At 41.7% G+C, this 20,310-nt stretch overlaps 1 protein-coding gene across 4 annotated transcripts in view; it reads right to left on the bottom strand.

The window, feature by feature from the left end:
• Positions 1-20,310, bottom strand: part of LOC126875799 (paired box protein Pax-6) — a 58,305-nt gene that overhangs the window by 10,730 nt on the left and 27,265 nt on the right. For 3 of the 4 annotated variants that reach the window (XM_050638708.1, XM_050638736.1, XM_050638729.1), the window contains 5 exons: positions 18,434-18,710; positions 14,168-14,332; positions 13,176-13,258; positions 5,502-5,728; positions 3,718-3,974 (listed from right to left, as the gene is read on the bottom strand). In XM_050638708.1, coding sequence (XP_050494665.1) covers positions 3,718-3,974; positions 5,502-5,728; positions 13,176-13,258; positions 14,168-14,332; positions 18,434-18,710 — 1,009 coding nt within the window. The remainder of the gene's footprint in view (positions 1-3,717; positions 3,975-5,501; positions 5,729-13,175; positions 13,259-14,167; positions 14,333-18,433; positions 18,711-20,310) is intronic. The other variant, XM_050638718.1, reaches the window with a different exon arrangement.

The following is a 20,310-nucleotide window of genomic DNA, read 5'->3' as shown; positions in this document are numbered from 1 at the left end:
CCGATCATTCTGACTTCGATAACTGCACCCTTAACAATTACCTAAAAACGCTCTTCGCTCTACTTACGAACGAACCAGCTACAAAACAAACCGATACTTGTTCCACGTGAATCGTGGCGAAAGCGATACGTGAAGAGGCATTGCGGAAACCAGGGTGCTTAGCAATGGAAAGGATGGGACATCGGAACGCGTCAAAAGCAACGTTAACGAAAGCAAGAGAGAGAGAGTGAGAGAGAGAGAGAGAGAGAGAGAAGAAACACGCGGTGAAAGTTCCCCGCGCTCATGCACGTAAAACGATTATGATGGATAAGTTGCGGCTCGTTCCGCACGTAAGAAGCGAGAGAAAACGAGTAACAGAGGGAACCTGTTCGCGACAGGGGCCAGGAGACGAGGGAGCTAGAAAGGAAGAGGCGGATAGAAAAAGGGGACGAAGGAAAAGAGAAGAATCCGGTGCTAGGGAAGGGGGGAGACAAGAGGAATGCCGGCGCGTGTTCCGCAGTATTCCACCATTCTACGGCGTTCCACTTCATTCCTGTAGGTACGCCGCGCACCCCCGTATTTCCTCCCCTTTGGGTTCGCACGTTATTGAGCGCTCGCCCAGCCGAGGCGAGACCCAACCCATCCACATCCTCTGTTCGCCCCCCTGTATACCCTGAAGAGAGGAAGAGCCATCGAGAGAGCGAGAGAGATGGTTGAGAAAGAGAAAGGAGCAAGAAAGGGAGAGAGACAGGGACAGGAAAGAAAGAGAGAGAGAGAGAGAGAGAGCCAGGAGGGTCGAACCTCAGCGCACAGTTTTCGTTAAACGAGAAAGAACAGGGTGAGGAGAGGGTCGTTGGCGGAAGAGGGACAAGTCGAAGAAGAAAGAAACAGAAGGCAAGAGGGTGACGGAGGGAAAGTGAGAATCGGGGAAAATGGAAAATTCAGCAGCCACGTTGTTGGATGGAATGGGCGCTTGGAAAACCACCGAACATACCCGGTCTTCGATTCTGCCCGCTGGCGCCCGTGCGAGATTTGTTTTAAAATCCTTTTACAATTCCGTGGACGAACGGTCAAGTGCTTAAACGAGCTACGGGCACTGTTGCTTACCGTTCAGAGATGAGAAGACGGTTAGTACGTAATTTTGCTACGGCTACGTCCACCTTTAACATCTTTGGAATGTTCACTGTTTCGGTTTTTGCACACTTTGACCTGATGTAGTATCAGCTTGGTCCCAGCTACGTTCTTCTAGCTAACCATTTTTTGATCTCTGCACGGAACAACGTTCTGTAGCTCTCTAACCGTGCCTTGACAAGACACTTTATTCTGCCCTCGACACGTAAGATACGCTGGCTGATCGATTTTAGAGAACCATTGATGTATTTCGGAAGATTTCTCAGAGGCTGGTGGTTCTGTTTGCCATTGACTTTGGCTAAACGGATTTGCTCGTATTCTGTTGGGAGCCTGAATTGATTTATTCTAAAAGTTTAGACTCTCTGCCGAAGCATTCGAGGTGCAAAGCGAAAGGGATTGTTGGTTGGTAGTTTAGTCGACGTTCGAACGATGAAAAAAAAGAAGCAAATTAAATGATACGAAAAAATATATCGAAGCAGTTCACACGCTTGATGTTACCTACACACGACATTATACTTTAACAATATTATGAACTAATTAAACGATAAACGCATTGGTTTCTGATATAACTGCTCCTATGTATAGAACGCAATTGTACCTTCTTTCGAAACATCAAAAATGTATTCCTATCGTTGACGATAATTAATCGAGTAAAATAAATTTCCCCCGCAATTCAAAAAATATTTAACGTGAAAAGGGTGAACTTCGACAGTGAGAAGGAACGAAGACACACGGTTCGTTAGGAAGGCGTGCGAGAATTTATTTGAACATTTTCCACGTCAATCGTACGGTTTCCGGCGGCACAAATTTCCTCGCGCCCATTAAACGTATTTTCCACTCGTGTCGTTCGCCACGGGTAACCAGAGTTCTCGCGAAGACGCTTATCCTTTTTCGTCGTTTGGCCACGGCCGCGCGCACGGAATTCCCGAGTGTACGTAATCAACCGGCAGTTTCAATGTTACAGAATGAGCACGTTTCGCGAGTGCCGCGAGCACGCGACACGAATCGCAATTTTTTCTTCCCCATCGAGCTTCGCTGCCACCACTTCCGGTTTCGACCAGATCTTTATCCGCCATCGAACTCGAAAGCTCGAACGAATGAAACGAGCGATCTTCAAATCCGTTTGTAAATGGGAAATTATTTCTTCCAGCAGGTCTTCGTGGAAAGTGAAATGTCCGGTACATCATCCGTTGTTAAATGTTGTTCGAGTTCTCGCGTGTGGCCGTGTTTGGAAGTTTTTGAAATATTTGGATCAATAAGAAGCTGTACACATATGTCGATTAACTACGCAAATCGACGAGTAGCGTGGCGAATTGGTCTTGTTAAGTTTACCTTGGAAATTAATATCGTTTATAGGGTGGGAAAGAAAATTGAAAAGAAATGTTCACAAGTCATTTAGATAGAAAAATTAGAAAAATCACGACGTACAACCATCAAATAATTACGCGATACATACATATTTAGCTATTGGCGTTCTTAACCAACCAATTCAGTTTACCTATAAATTAATCAAGATATCGTCTAACCATACAGACCATTTACCAGTAACTATAACCTCCAACCGTTTAATAGATCCATCAAGCAATAACATCTGCGCCATTACTCTAACCAAACATCAAAGCAATCCTGTAAATCAACATTCTCTTGGTCTATCCACCTTGAATATGTCCAACCGCGAGAGAACACGCAGAATCTTGGAAACTGGCAAAAGCCTCGGAAATTTAAATAATATCTCCGAAAGGAACGTTCCAAGCCACTTCTGACATTAAAACTATCGATGACAAAAGAACACGTTAAGAATCCAGTGACTACCAAACGTAAATAACACACGACACCATCTCTGTTACAAATTCCTGAGAATTTCTGTCTACGTAGTAAGATATAGCAACCGCTATATTAACTACGAATTAAATAAGCCGTTCATCTGTAAAATCGGTTAGCCGCACAAAACGAAAAGCAGAGGAAATTGTGGAAATTACGCGAGATAAGCATCGATGAAATGCTTTGACGAAAAATGTTAAACGTTTCGAAAAATGAAGTTAAACTTCACTTTGACCTGCGAGCGGCACAAATGTACAAACTTTGCCAAAGTTAGATAATTTGCTAATTTAATACTTATACATTGCAACAAGCAACACTCACCTATCATATCGTCGTGGTACATATTATCAATAGTCATTCGATTTTACAGAACCATTGATGTATTTCGGAAGATTTCTCAGAGACTGGTGGTTCTGTTTGCCATTGACTTTGGAAAATTTAGTGATAATTTACTAATTTAATACCTATACACTGCAACAATCAACACTCACCTATCACATCATCGTGGTACGTATTATCAATATCCATAGTTAAACAGCCAACAACCCATCTGACCAACAATAGAATACACCTTTCATTCGCACGATCTGCATTCATCCAGTCGAACGATCGTTTCAAGGTAGCGTACAACCTAGAAAAGAGGCGACTAACCGGAGTCCTATGTATACGATCGGTGGCGACCTTGATCAGCGTTTAAATGCCGTGGTGGAGACGAAGCGGATACCGGAGGATGGCCTTGAAGATTGAACAAGAACAAACAAACAATCCTTTAAAGCGGAAACTCACCAGTCGCGGTCGAGGTCGTCGGCTGGTAGGGTGCACCACCTGGTCCTGCAGGCTGCCCTCCTGGCGTGGTGGGGGTTCCACCATGAGAGGTCGGTATACCACGATGGGGTTGCGAGTGCGCAGCAGTGCTGTGTGCGTGGGAGTAAGACTGCGTCAGAGAGTGAAGAGGCTCGTGGAACACGTACGCCGGATATCCCTCGGCGCGCTGCTGAAGACAGCTTCCACCCATTGACCCGCCCAAGCTGCTCGACATCGAGCTGCCAACAGAGGAACGAGATCCGCGTCAGATCAAAATAACCAACATGTTCGATTTGTCTGAACGTCGTTTCTAGCGAATAGGTCGAGTAGCTTTCGTTATTAATAAGCTGTGGACGTTCAGGCAAATTTATATTTTTGTAGACACGAAGAGGCGGAACAGCGATCTGTTTCGCCTACTTGCAACGACCGATATTTTTCGATATATTTGGATATTTTATACGGTTTTACGATTTACGTGCATTTGGGAAATTCTTGTAACTCCAAATTCGTCATAAATGTATAAGAATCTATCAGGTCTAATTATTGCCAAAACTAAAGCTCGACGTTGGCCCTTAAATCCTCGAAACTTATCCTCTATATAAGTTTAAAACACAAGTTTCGAGGATTTAGGGGCCAACGTCGAGCTTTAATTCTTATTCTTGCCGAGAAGAATTTCAATTTGCTTTGAATCGCGTGGAAGGTTAAAAATAGCGAACTTTTTGGCAACTTTCGTGTAACGATTGTATGCGAATTTTACGCGGTACACGATATTTGTTACGGTAATTTAATGAATATACAACGTAGCAAGTTGAATTCGATATTTGCAGAATTTAATTTGTTCCGACGAATATTCGATATCAAAGAGTCGCCAGCGCCTGGATTATGATGTTTTTGTTTTTGGAAATGACATTCGAAGATAAGCTTTTAGGAAGATTAAATTTTGACAAGGTCAGATATTTATGTACACAGCGCGATTTTCAATGAATCGTGAAATGTTGAACGTGAAAAATACAAGGTATTTGAGGATTGTTTGGGAAATTTAAACTCGACGATACCGATATCTGTAATCTCTGCAACAATGCAACACCGATTAAAGCGTAGTACAATTGCCAAATCTTTAAACAACGGATCGCAGTTACCATACTATTGTTAGTCTACCACGGTTTACAAATGAAACGTAAAAGAACGAACTATACTCGTCAAAAAGCCTGCCAATACGTAAAAAAAAACATTTAACAATACCACGAGTTAACTGAAACTTTCATAACACAGACTTTTTCAAAAAATGAATCGCTATAGAAAAATGCATCAAATTCTTCGAAATACACGATTCGATAAACTATTATAATTAAAAATCTCTCGATATACTTCAGGAATTGCTCATAAAGGGGTCCTAATTTTTAACAGACAATAATTAAAAAATAACCAGTGTTGATTATTTAACTCGATAAACTGACAAAAGTATCTTTGCCTATATTTACAAAACTTTCGTAAAGAAACTCTGACTGTTACAATAAATAAAGAACAATTATAAGAAAAGCTATGAACCTTCTCCATTCCTAAATTGACTACTCTAACTCTAGGAGATCGTTCCACTTATGATCCTTTCACCGTCCCGTAACAAACATCGTATTCAACCTCGACGAGAGAGAGCTCGATCCATACGCTCTTACAATACACAAAGTCTTTGCACCCCTGTATAAGTATACCATACACGTAGACGGTTGGCGAAACAAAAGCGAAAGAGACGGTGACAGAATGATTACCTGTAAGTGTCAGGCATCGTAGCGATCGGCTGCGGTATCGACGAGTACATGGCGTTGAATCCGGCGTTTAAGGGTAACCGTGGCGTGGCAGGGGTCGCAGCTGGGGGCGCGGTGCTGCTACCACCCCCGCTGCTGCCTCCGCCGACTACCTGATCGACGGCTGCTCTCCTTTGGTTCCGTAATTTCTCCTCTCGACGCCACTTCGCCCTGCGATTACTGAACCACACCTGCAACCGACGCAATGACGGTGCTTTTGTCACGATAAGGGCGTCACTCCGCGCGATGTGTTCGCATTATCCGCACCTATTCATCCTCGCATCCATCCTCGCATTCTCTCGCCACCTCTCATTCTACTTTTTTCCACACTTATCCTCTCCGTGTCTCGTTCTTTCATCCCTCTAACCATCCACGTTTCTCTCTTTTCGTTCATCGTCGTACCCTCCATCATCCATCGTCTCTACACACCCTCTCTTCTTCCCTCTCTTTCTTTCTCGTTCGTTCCTCGCTTCTATCTACCTCTATCGAACCCTCTCTACCCCTTCCTGTTTGTATTCTATCTCTCGACCTATTCTCCTTGTCCAGCCATCCGACAGCCGTAAAATCTAGATACCTTTTTCCAACCTCTTCCCCCTTCTGCCCGCCAGCCCCGGGTAAGCTCACGCAGTCGAGTTTGCACGAGACTGTGCCGCAGTTTGTTAATTGCGATTGAGCAGTTGTCGGATGGAAAATTGAGTTACTGTGTGTTCTCAGTGGTGTGTACGTCTGTGCTCGTACGTCTCGCTATCTCGCATCGTTTGCCGCTGTTTCTTTCCCTTACGACCTATCCGACGCGCTTTTAGTATTACACAGAACCGACGATGAGTAAAATAGGAAATTTGTTTTATCGTGAGAAAGTAAGACAACTTGTGAATGAAAAGATACACGTGGATCGATTATATTCGATAGCTTATATTAAAAATTCCTCTGAAAGTGCAGTGAGTTTCTTTCGGATTTTTGCACCGTCCGATTTTTAAGGGAGAAGTTTTACAGAATACGATTTCTGAAATACCAATGCTCTGTTTCCTTCCTAAATTCCAACAGAATATTTTGATCATCGTACGGTAATATAAATTAACGTGAAACATTCTACAATATTCGATTCTTTCAATTCAATTTCGACACACAGAGGAAGCTCTCTTTGAGCGATTTAAATTAATTTCGAACGTTCTACAGTATCCGACTCCTTTCGCGTAACAAAATTTCATCTAAATTACGTTTTCTGGATGAATTATAGAGTCGTACGTAGTTACGCTCTGAATATTCAAAATCGAAAACTGAGTGAAAGATCAAAAGATTCGTGACTTTTGGTTAAATTTGTTCACAAATATTCCGCGTTTAACTGAATGCTGGTTATTTCAAGACGTACAACTCTAAGCTAAGCCAAGCCGCACGTTTAATAAGCTGTTCATTCGAGAAATACGAGGAAACGTTAGCGAGGACTCGGGCCAATCGCAAAGTTCAACTTCTCATTGCCAACAAACGGTTAAACGATTCGTTTTCCATCCACATTTCCTAACATCAACAATCTTCTCTAAGTTGTATAATATATTCTCCGCAGATTATGAAACAGAACTCGTAAATTTCATATTGTACTTGTTACTTCACAATCGAATAAGCAGCATCAGTTCGTTGAATAAGGTTTGATTGAAATGATTTCACGGAAAGAAATAGACAAGGATGAAGGGAAGTGCAATTATTGGAAAATGAAAAGAAAACAAATGAAACAACGGATAGGTAATGGATGGCGGAATGGATGATGATACAACGAGGAGAATGTTTATCTAAAGTATTTAAAGATAGGAGAGATATAACGAAAGAATCGGTATATTTTTATGTTATCGTAGTTATTTATAAGTTTGTGTTTCATATCTCTTATGTTCCAGTTATCATTTATGCTTGTAATTTATGTAAAAGCAAATCCAATTTCCAGGCTGAAATAAATAAAATATAGATACAGAAAGAAATTCAAAATAGGGTAATACTTTAATAATTTATAGTCAAATATACTATACGTACATAGAAAATGACGATAAAGTTATATAACATAAATAAGAAAAGTACGTCGATATTTCGATGCTTAATAAAGGTAAACGTCAATTTCGTCAACGATCTCTAGAAATTTTTAGTTCGTTGTAAAGGCAAAGAATCTGAAATCATTTTATTCGATTTGATAGTTTAGTTCGACAGTGTCAACGATAAGATTGGAAACAAATCATTCGTTCCTTAGGAATTGTACAGTAATTGTATATCTAGATAACGAAACGAAGAAATTTTCGAAAGATGCAGCTGATGAGTTCGGTTTCTGTGATACTGTCCAAATCGCGATGGCCACCGACGATATCTTCTAGCAAAGATCTCTCGCGCGAGCATCGCGGAAGATGGTCGTAATAACAAGTAATCTCGAGCAACAAATCGGAGCTTAAGTTCTTTGTTGCGCTTCCACGGATTTCCTGATTTCGAAGATACCTCGTCGCGATAAGAGGATTCCCTCTCCCTACGATATGTCGATTTCCCTTCCTGCTACCCTCCAATCACTCGTAGCACAAACACGCTCCGGATTACATCGTAATTTCTTCCCTCTAAATGTCCCGTATCATCCTCTCGTGTATAACAAACAAAATATTTACTCTATAATCGCGTTTATACCAAACAAACAAAGGAAATAAGTAAATAAATAGAACGAAATGAAAAAAAAAAGTAGAAATTACGTAGAAAAATAAAAAGAAGAAAGGAGGATAAAAGGGAGAGAAAATGGAATCAAGCCGGAATTGTTAAATTATGAAACGACTCGATTGCTCGGCTCATTTGCAAAGGGTGGAAAAAAACGCAACGAACATGCTCTTTCTCTTCTTTCCACTAGCAATGAAGAGGCGCGCGCTTTTATTAATAGCTGACAATTGCTACGTCGGCTGTTCCGTTCGCGAACAGCCGCTTAAACATTCGCGCGATAATGAGAATAACGATATAAAAATTCGATTGCCAACAATGAGCGCAACTTTCTCAATTATCATGCGCCACCGAGAACGCTAACAATAAGCCAGACCCGGCAAGGGGCGTTATTATTTTTTCTCCTCTTCCACCCCCGCGTTTCAACTCCCGTCCACCCCCCCTCGCCAACCCATGATTCTGACGCTAATTTGTACGTATTCATTCGAGCTACTGATGGAAAATAAAATAAACAGTAAAGAGAGAAGCCATGGGAGGAGGATCAATGATTTACCTCGGTATTGAAGTGTTTCACGGAATGGACAGTTTTGTAAGTGAAAAGTCTTGCAAGTCCTTCTTTCTCTCTAATAATAGAAATACTTCGAAACGATACTATGTAACTACCTTTAACATCTTGCAATTTTTACAATACTCTCGTCGTTTCTTCATTTCCAAAGCATCTCTCGATTGATCGCTATAATTCACATGATTTCTTTCTTCACGCCATTACCTATAACTTGATTTAAAGCTAATGTATCCAAGCTCGGATAATAATATGTTTGGATAGGAAAAAATTTTGCGAAGCGAGGAATCGCTATAATATCGTATTTAATAGGCATCAGAAATAAAACGGAATAATCTTGGTGCCTGAAATGGCCACCGAGAGTAACCAAATATTTTCTTCTCTCCCCATATTATTTCAATAGGCAGCGAGAAAATTCAAAATTCATTTCGCCCGCCGCGAAAAACGTGATCCTGCACACCCGGCGGCCCTCGATTGAACGAAATAAAAAACAGAAAAAAAGAGGAGAGAAAAAGTAAAAAAGAATAAATTTCGTGGCGGCAGCGACGTGGCAAATCGTGTTCTAGCGGGCCACCGGCAAATATCCACCATTCGCCCGCAGCGGACTCCTTTCGCCCAATACCGTCGTTCCTCGTAAACTCGTCCTACCGCGTCCCGAAAACTCGTTTGAATCGATCCATTCGGAATTCCACGAACCGGGTACATCGCTCCCGTCCCTCGCGGCAGACCTTCTACTTTGATTGGCAATGTTTAGAAGATGGCGTCGCACGCGAATTTTAAGATCGTTTCGTGAAATTTTGGCTGGTTCTTCATGTATACACGATGCTGCTCCATGAAGTTTCATATATATAAGCGATAGGATTGTAAGAGCTTTTCCTGCTGTGTTAACATTTCTTACGTATTTTTCGCTCGCAATTTTTTTTTCTTTTCTCTTTTTCTTTTTCTTTGGGAAGTAGAATGTCGTTCGATTGAGTATTATAGGAAGAAATAAAGAAAAATTTGGGTACTCTTATTTTATGTGGAATTTTCTTAATCCGATATGGATGAATATTGCGTTGACATAGCATTTCATTTGCAAGTTTTCTCTTCAATCAATCAAAATTAATTCCAACCTCGGTTTCAAGGATTCGTTCCATGTATTTTTTACCACTATTTGGTCTAGTTACGATCGCCGTTGAATGGATTAGAATTAAAACACCGACTGAGAAGATACTTTTTTCATTTAACTCCAAACAACACGAGAAGACATTCGCTCGAATATCTTTGGGGCAGAACGAAAACTATCGAATAGAAATCTGAAACTGTATCGATCTACTACAAGAGATGCCTTTTTCGAAGTATTCCTCGAGGGAAACTTTAAAAACTTCAAAATTTTCGACAGAGGTAACTTCATAATTTAAGATGGACCAAATGAGAAAAAAGATTTTCACACTTTATACGAAATTATCGATCAGCTAAGAGAAGTTGTACTTCTAAAGAAAGTTGTACTTCTACGGAAGTTTCGAAGACCTTTAAAACGAAAATTTGAAGAAATTACTTTTACATTTTTTTTAACTAAAGAAAGAGGAAACTTAGACTCAACTCCTATTACTTTCTTGATCAACTACAAGAAGGGAGGATACCTCTATCGAAGGGTTCCTCAACCAAGTCGAGGAAAGTTTTTGGAACTGTACGATTCAAGAAGATTCCTCTAGAATTAGTTAACTAAACGGAAAAAGAGAATATTCGTTGGACCCTGTTCATACTCCTCGAAACTATAAGATAACCAGGACCAAATTATACCACTATTTTCCAACCTTTCTCGGATCGGAATTTCCAATTAGCCAAATGACGCATAAAAAGACATTCTTAACAGAATAATCATTTCCTTCGATGTATCAAATTTCATCCATCGATATATTACGACGATTACAATAGAAAATTACCACGTATTTATATCGAAATAAATAAGTCTACAACTTCTCTGCAATAACATTTTCCACGTACAGCAGTCATCCTAATTCTACGAAGATAACCATGACAACCTTGCAGAAAAGACTTCGTAACCTCTTTTTACATCTCGTGTCCCAAAGAAACTGAAAATCTCATAACACGGAGAGTAAATACCACGAAATAATTTTTCCCAACTACCATCTACTACTATGACACATATTCGCGAGCGAAGATTCTTCTCCATTTCTTTCGATCGTCTTCGTTTTCTCTTAAAAGGCAAATGCCAAGGTTGACCGTGATGATCGAGGGACTTCGGCCATCGCGGCTTCACACGAGGGATTCTCCGCTCTCTGGCCAGCGCCATAGATGATAATCGGGCAGTGGCGGCGGTGTTGCGCGGCGCGGCGTGGCGAAACTCGTGCGAGTATCCAAGGTATAGGTGGAAAAGCGAGGAACAACCAATCAGAGGGCAACCTCCCTGGGGACGCGACGTTGCCATGGTTGCGTTCGAACCCTCTTAGGCCGTCTGTGCCGGATCCCTCACGGCTTGCTCGGGATATGCCGCGTGCGGCGTGGCGTTTCGTATCCGTGGCACACGGCCGTGTCGGCGAGTCCACCACGCCGTGTCCTGGCCAATGCCACGCTTTTGCTTTCTCTCCTCTGCACGTTGCTCTCTACCATACCTTCGTCGTCGTCCATCCGTTCTCCTCGTTCCACCGTTTGTTCGTCCATCCAACGACGTTCGACTCCGCGCTGCTGGTTCAATCGTTCCTTTTAGTCCCCTTTCACCCTCTTTCTCTTTCCATTTATCTCTACCCTTCTTTCTCTCCTTCTCTACCCTTCCTTCCCTCACCTCTTTATCCCTCTCTTTCGCTCTGCCTTTGCCTCTCGCACCGGCACTCCCGGTTTCCTGCACTTAGCAAGATCAATACCAGCCAACGAGGCTTGAAAACATGCGTCAACATGGTCTTGCACTGTTTGTACGTCCACATAACGCTCAGCGCCCGGTTACTACCACCGACGCGAAAGCCCGCCGGCCACTTCACCACCCCCTATCGTCGGGCCAGGTGAGGGAGGCCGGCCGGATAGCAAGAGGGTCGAACACAGGCCGAGCCAGAGGCACGGCGCGGCCAAACAATGTTCGATAAGGCTGCGTACATATTAGCTCGTATAACCGTGCGTCACCCCATGACTCGAGCAACGATGTTATATTAATTAATTACGACACACTCTCTCGCGCTCGCTCTCTGTCTCGCATCATTTCTCTACGTGCTATGTGTGTCTTGTGTATGCCCGCATGATTTACATCTCGATACGCGAATTATGAATGGCACGGACATAACGGTGGACCTTTGTCTTTAAGAGGAACAAAGATTTTGGACGATTCGTTTCTTTAGGGGATATATTGCGTCTGCTTAAACGATACGTTGTCTTTGATATTTGGATATTAGTAGCGAATACTGCGAGCGTATGGAATTTATGGATAAATGGTATGTCGGAATGTTGCTATAATGATTGATCACGGATTATGATTGTTCGTAATAGTCACACGTTAAGTGTAGCTAACTATAAATCAGGAAATTCATCGTTTAAATTACAAATTCGTGATAATCGCTCATCATATACAGTTAACCATTGATTATGAGAAATTTGACCACGAAGAATAAGTTTCACAGCTTTCATCCTAATTTCCAAAGACCAAGGTTTCTTTAAAATGTATAATGTTAAAATGTATATATAAAATGTATATATGTAAATGTATATCTTTATAATGTTTGCTCCAATGTATCCAAAGCCAAGGGAAATTAATGAAACGTATAAAAGTTCCAAGAGGAAGCTATTGTTAATAAAATACGCTACCTAAAATTGCTTTACCCACAGCTTCCACGGATACTTTTTCAAGAATGCAACGAAGAAAAACTTCTCGCGGTTCAGTTTAGATTTTTAAGAAACTTAATACACAGACGATGAAACAAGAAAAGTCGAATGGCGTTAAGACACACGGCGAAAAGGGTCTGAGAAGAAGACACGGGCATAAAGACGAAATCCCCCCGGGTGGTCTCGCAGATTCGTCGTCGGAGGTGTTTAACGTCCCCGCGCGTTGGCGGTCACGCGTTTAATGAAAGGGCATCGTCGCGCACTTAACAGCCACCCTCTTCGTCGCTCACAGCTGTGTAGACGAGGAGAAGACGTCGCGTCGTCTAACCTCAAGAATGGTGGAAGAGGATCGACACGGAGGACGAGACGCGGTGAAAGAGAAAGAGAAAAGAAATTGGAACGAGTGAAAGAGAACGTGCTGCACGTGTAACGAAGAAAAGAGTAAGATGTAGAAAAAAGAAGAGGAAAAGAGAAAAGAGAGATAGAGAAGGAAGGAGAACGAAAGAAAGGATAAAAAGGGGAAGGGAGAAAAAGGGCGGTGGGTGGAGCGAACGAGAAAGAGGAAGCACACGCCGCATTCGCACATTCACACTCACCTGGATACGTGCCTCAGGCAATCCAATCTTCTCAGCGAGACGCTCCCGTGCAAACACGTCCGGGTAATGTGTCCGCTCGAATTCTAAAACGAAACCAGTTTGCAACAAGTGCTCGTTATTAAACGTGCCTCCGTTGGATAGCTGGCGCGTTTCACATTGTATATATATATATAATATATATTCTACTATGTGCGTATGTGTAACGTATAGTATGATAAAAGAAAAATATATACACGTAGCTATACGTATAGAACTACATAATATTTGTTTGTATTCGTATATACGCTCGTGTACATACAATTTTATATTAATCGCGCATAATTTCGATTCACTGCGAGACAAGATTAAAAGGATAATTATCGACGATACTCGAACGCGAGGGCGCGACTTGAATGGCCGCGGATCCAATTAAAGCAGTCGTGCTGCTCCTGCTGGGCGTACGAAGAGAGGAAAGCCCGATATATTCGAGGAAAGCAGTAATTTACCTCGACCGTCTCTGAATATGCATGCATCGCCGCGAAACGGACGGAATATACAGAATCCCCGAGTGCGCGCGCGATCGTTCGACGTTTATATCGTTATTACCGGCTGAACGAAAATGGAGCTTTCGTCGAGGATGAGCACCGATGTTTGTTGATGTTTGTTAACGTGGAAACGTGCAATTGAAAATGTACGCGCTACTATTTTTCACTATCTTCTTTTTTTCACCGGTGCTCGTAATTGTATAGCTGGATTTTCAATGATTAGAAGAGAGAACGTACGCGATTCGTAGCAATTTCAGTCGCTCAGAGTTTAAATTACAAATTTTGTACTCCGGTAGATGTTCCGAGAGGGTTAGCAATTTACGTTTTTCGCGGAACTAACTCGTTCGTTTTTTTTCTTTTCTTTTTTGAGATTTATTTAGGATATGGTGTATTTCGTGCTATTAATACCGCGTATACGTAGAACGTAGCATGTCCGTTGATAAATTGAATTTATTCTCGTGCGCTAACCTTTCTCGAGGCTGTCGATCTGCTCGTTGGAAAAGGATGTTCGGTTGCGCTGCAACTTTCGTTTTAGCCTCAGTCGAACTTGCGAGTCCTCGTCGCCGGACGAGTTGTGCTCCGAATTTCCATCTGACGTTGTTTCTTGCTGATGCGACAACAAAGAACCTGTATCTGAAAACAAATACGAAAATTCCTGTTTTACGTAACGAGCTCGAAAGACATAAAGACACTGCTCGAAATCCATAATACAAACATCTTTTCTTTGCATTCTGAAACTTCTTCTCTTTCCTCGACCAGCGCGGATAACGTCCGACTAAATTAGGGGTGGCAAGTGATTCCTCGCGCGAGAAGGAGAAAATTCGGGAAGGCAAACGGAGGAGAGAAGGATTCTCAGGACCAGATCCAATTAAGGATCGTCCTATTTCAGTATCGTTCCAGTGATTTTGCGATGGACGCGGACTAACGACGCGACGGCCCTCGACATTCCTAGAAACAACCACGAGCATACCAACGAATTAAGAATGGGACAGAAAGTGGCAGAGCGGAGGCGTTTGCATAGTCGTCTCGCTCGATCATGGTGATCGTGTTGGTGCGTGTACAGGATGCTTCAGAAAATTGATGCTAAACTTTACAAGCACATAGCACTTACGAAAACAAGCAAAAAGGCTTAATATGTATAGGTCCAAATAGGGCGAGGTAGGGTTGTTTCAGTCGGTAGACTATTTGAGTCGAGCGAGGTAATTTGCTTCGTCCTTCGGTAAATTTGATTATGAGAAATTTTTCGAGCGATCTACAGTTGAAAAAGAGACGCTTTAACCATAATTTTCTTCAAAAACATGCCTTGATGTTATTATAAAAGGGTTGTCCAAGCAGCTAATATTTTCAGTTGTAATTTTCGTAATTTAATAGTTCGTGTATATTCTTTTATTCCTGCAAATTATTTTGTCATATATTTTATTTAATTTTTATATATACCTTCTTGCTAACTCAAATAATCCTACCATACGCTTTTCTTGCTGAACCTGAAGTACACGATATTTTCTTATTCTTTCATCATTATGTTAAAGACTAATAGCGTAGCACAACAATTTTGACTATATCGCGCGTAGTCCAGGAGTAAACTTTAAGATATCGATGCTCACCTGACTCAAATAGGCTCTACCTTATTATAAAGTTGTAGAATCTGTTCAAATATCACTATTACAGTCTATAAGTCGTGAACACTTTATTAAAGAAATACTTTAATACAAAACGCAAGTCCTGGTATAATAATTTATCGAAATAAATACGCGCGCGTCGAGAAACTCCGTATAAACTATGATGCGTCGATATGCTTACACTGCGATCGCTGAACTCTTCGCTCGTCAATTTGCTTGTTTATTTCTACTGGCCGGGGGACAGTCGGAAAGTTTGAACTCGACTGCGTTTGACGGTTGAAAGTAACGGCGACATTGTTTTGCTCGGAGTTCATTACACCTTGCAATATCTATGACCTAACGGTCATGATACTCCGAAACAAAACAACAATAAGATTTGAATTTATTTTGCTCGCGTGCCGCTACAAAGTCAAAATTAGGGACATTTTGACCGACGTTTATTAAGACTTTTTTTTATTTGTTTTCCTGAGTACTACATGACCCTGAAGTTTAATAGCACTTTCTGAAACACCCTGTATGGAAACAGTCCGCTCCTCCGGTCGTCATCGTTGTCGTCGTCGTTGTCGCCGTTGTCGCCGTTGCCGTTGTCGTCTTCGTCGTCGTCGTCGTCGTCGTCGTCGTCGTTGTCGTCGTCAACGTTGACGGCTCCCGGTGAGCCACGATTACTTTCCGCCTCCGCGCACCGAACCCTCGCCTCTTTCCATCCCTCTCCCGATACCTTCCTGCCATTTCCCTTTCCCTCTGTCCGTGTCCGTCCCTCCGTACGCTACGTGTACCTATATATTTGCCCTTACGCTATATACATACGTATATATATGTATTTCTAAGTGTACCTATATATCGTCCGCTCGTCAGCTGCTCGCTTTCTCGTTCGCTCATCTCTCGCACATCGCGCACCCTCTATCTTCTCCACCGCCGCCTCCACCACGATCCTACGAAATCTCTCGCCCACTCCTATCTCTCTAGCCCCGTGGTACCGTTCTGCCAATTCGAAATACCGCCACCTTCGAACATGCTCTGCTTCGAACCAGATTATATTCCAAAAAAGATATCTCTCTATATTTTAGAGAAAATATTTTCTTCCGTTTTGAGTAAATATTATTCAATTACTGCTATTACTATTAGTACTAGACTCTACCTGGAACGAAAGTATATTTTATATTTTGTACCATTTTATTCTAGAAAATATTTTCTTCTTTTTCTATTTTTTTTCTATTTTTCTGTTTTTCTATTTTTTTTTCCTTTTTAGTAATATTGAATGTGAAAAACGAGGTATAGGTGTATGTTTGTGTCAGTTTTGACAATTGAAGAAATACTACCACCCTTGCAAGTATCAACATATGACATACTAGGGTAGAGCCCATCGCTACGACCAAACGAGAGTATATGCAATATTCCATCACATCCTCTTATATGGAATATTTTCTCCTTCTTTGACTTTAATTTTCTAGGTGACGACGCATGATTGCGAGGGGAAGAAATGGGGTGTACGGCTCGATGACCATGCGAGAAGGTTCAGTGTCGGTCTGGCTACTTTAGACTGACCAGTTTGCGTTCTTGGAAAAGCGGTTTGTAATAGAGATTTTCAAGTGTAATCCAAATGTTAGAATCACAATTGTACATGAATTTATTTAATAGGAACCAAGGGAAGATTCGTGTATTAAATTGAACACAATTCCATATTTGATTATCGAGATACTTATTCGAGTGGTTATAAGAAAGTCAGATCGAAGATGGATAAACCAGAAAGTCAGTGTTCTCGAGATAATTTACTGTTTCAATCAGCTCTAAAGCCAACTACCCAAATAATTCATCGATGAAAAAAAGATAACCTATTTTACGAACGATTTACAAAATCTGATTAATCACACCAGCCCCCACAAAATTTTATAGAACCACCAATATTGATTTAACAATTTCAGACAGTCACGACCAAATCGCAGCAAATCACACTCAGCCTACGGTATTCGTTATTAAAACAACCTTCGACCATCGAACTAGCTTAACAGTTTCGAGAATTTACTTATCTTGAATCGCGGTTACATTCGAAACCATCATCCGTAGAGCAATTTTGGTCATGATCAGGACCGCAAGCTCCGATTAACGTGATCCTATTAGGAGAAACGTCACGATCCAACGACACCAGGCATTTCCTTTATTCCGATACGTAAACCGATCCAATATACCGGTGGAAATACAACGGGACAATACGCAGGTTCGCGGAAAGGCTGTTAAGAACGGGACGAGGGTGTCGCGCGTACGAGCAGATTATAATACGTCGAGGGTGCTCCCTTGACTTCCACCTTGCCTCGAGACCATTGTCGATCCGCAGAAGAAGTGGATCAAGCATTGAGAGGACCTGGTTTCCTATGGCGTCTGATTCTATGGCTTTTCTCGACCGCGTGAAAGGTAAAGGAACCCCCAACGGAAGGTAACAATTCCGTTTATGAAAGGTAGAGGTATTGAAACGAGTTGTCGAAACATTTCGATTGACGAATGAATCTTAAGGGAGAAAAGAACTTTAGCTGTCGATTCTTGAGGATTTGTGGCGTAATGGGATAATTGTGAATAATAGACATTGTAAATAGAATTGGTTACATTCTTAAGTGTTTCGTGATCATTCGTATATATTTATACGTAGGATGATCGCAATAGCAACAAAAATGATACTAATAACCGATGGTTTTCGTTTGAAACAAGTCTAAATTTTGTTAAAAAGAAAGTTAGCTTAAGCTTCTATTACTTTTGAAAATTTCTTCTTCGAAGATCATTGTGGATATCATTCGCGTTAATTTCGAGTCGATTACAAAATTAATTCGGAAGATTGAGTATAAGTACGATTAAGAAGCAACTGCGAACTTTTAACCAGTACAAATACAGTCTCGTTTTCACTTTTGCATTATATGCACATCTTTTACATACAGTCCGTTGTAATTTTTTTTTTTTTTTTTGTCAAACTTTACAAGTTTCGTACCTCAAGCTCTTTTACACGTTATAGTTGCAGCGTTAAAAACAATGACAAGAGATGAAATGAAGTCCTTCGAAGCGACACATGAACAAGGAACGTGGGATGTCGTGCGTTACATTTAGCAATTAACGTATAATTGGGACTCACCGCTTCGTTTGAGCAGAGAATCGTCTCGACCATGAAGCTGGCTGCCGGGCAGCAGCGACTGGCCAGAGCCGGGGGTCGCTGCCGTTGGAATTCCAGTGGCCAAGGGATGATGAGAGGGCGTAGCGGAATACCAAGCCGGTGGCCAGCCTGCAGCCTGCCCATTGAACATCCGAAGCTTATCGTACACGCTCTCGGCACCCTGATGCGCCTGCACCGCCGCAGCCTGTTGCTCCTTCTGCGAGGCCAGGTTCCTCAGCACCCTGTTGATGGACGACACCTGCGAATAGTACATTAATTGCTATTAGCAAGTGAGCGGACAGAAGTAACGACAGCTAGCGAAAAAAGCTTTGAAGAACTTTGAACTTGTTGCAGATTAAATGGTATCGATGATTGGGCTTCTGGTAATGATAGTAAAGTATAATAGCAATGAACGGTGAAGAATGCAACGATAATAAAAACAGTGCGAGAGGAAGTAAATTGAGTTTTCAGTTTCTGGTTTTTTTGAACGGTAATATTTCGTAGAACAGTGTATCGTAGATTGACGTAGAGGCCTGTTTGTCCAGAATCAATCATCAGTAGAACGCAAATATATTGTGGTGGATAGGTGGTAAACGGAGTTGAAAAAAGTTTGTTCGTTGTAAGTTACGTGGTATCGTTCGGCAGTGGCATTTGATTTTTCATTTACAAGGGAGTATCGTAGCTTGGTACAGAGGATTGCTCGGCAAGGACCAATCGCTGTTAGAACACTAACACGTAACTGTAACGGTAGTCCAGATTGAAAGTAGTTTGTTTGCTGTAAGTTTGGTCATATCGTAAAACTGATTGGTTTTTGGTTTACCGAATGCTGGTAGTTTTTGGAAAATTGTTCCATAAAATGCTCGACGCAATCGATCGTTATTAATAAATGAATTAGTTACTAACAAAAATAACGAAATCCACATCGATCCAATCGCGTAACGGACCTAGTATCATTCATAATAACAAAGTGACGATCATTCGATCGATTACCATGAGGTGGATTATTATTAAACGTGTTGTTTTATTAAGGAGACGAGTGATAAGATTGTAATAGTTAATTATATTAAAATTACTGTAAGTACAAGTACAGGAATAGTGTATGCCAGTTATAATCGTCGCTCGCTCAATCCTATTGTTCAGCTATACGCTCGCTATTCGGCTATGTGCTTCACCTAGAGAGCACGTTCATCTATTTGTATCGACCAGTATTATTATAAAAAGTTCAAATGTAACTCCGGTTGACGATTACAAATAACGGCAATAATATTTTGTCCGAAGTTCGTTTACCTTTGAACCTAGCAAAGCAAAACAACGTTGGTACTCCAAGCCACAATAATATGAGTCTCTCCTGATTCAAATCTTCCGTTGGCTCACGTGCCGCTACAACCACAACACTGAGATGCAATTGGCGCCGAATTAATGTCCGACGAGCGAAGAAAAGCGGCCAGTGGCAAGCTCGAGCAAGAAACAAAACAAAAGAGAAAAAGATGAGAAGAGCAGAGGAAACTTTTGAAAGTTTCATCTGGTTCTTTGCTAGCCGCTCGCGACAATCATTTCCATAGTTACATCGGTTGTCTCTCGTTCACCGCTTCCCATCATCTCTTTCTTTTGCGTTCTCTTTGCCGACCTTCACGCTGAGGGAGCGACTAGCAGATGAAAGGACACCGCCATCCAATTATTATTACATAAAACGGTTTCCATGGCTCTTCGCTCCCCTAACCAGCGCGGTGGTAACGCGGTCTTCTTCACCTTGTACCGCGACCGAACCACTGGCTAACTCTAAAGTTATAACGAGCCACGGGGGCGAGCCTTGTACTCTCGACTCTCGCACATAATAGTCTCGGTGTTCTACGCGCGCT

This window comes from Bombus huntii, chromosome 2, assembly GCF_024542735.1.
Source record: "Bombus huntii isolate Logan2020A chromosome 2, iyBomHunt1.1, whole genome shotgun sequence".
Lineage (NCBI taxonomy): Eukaryota > Metazoa > Arthropoda > Insecta > Hymenoptera > Apidae > Bombus > Bombus huntii.
The sequence above is the reverse complement of the archived record's forward strand: the minus strand, read 5'-3'. Positions and strand labels throughout refer to the sequence as shown.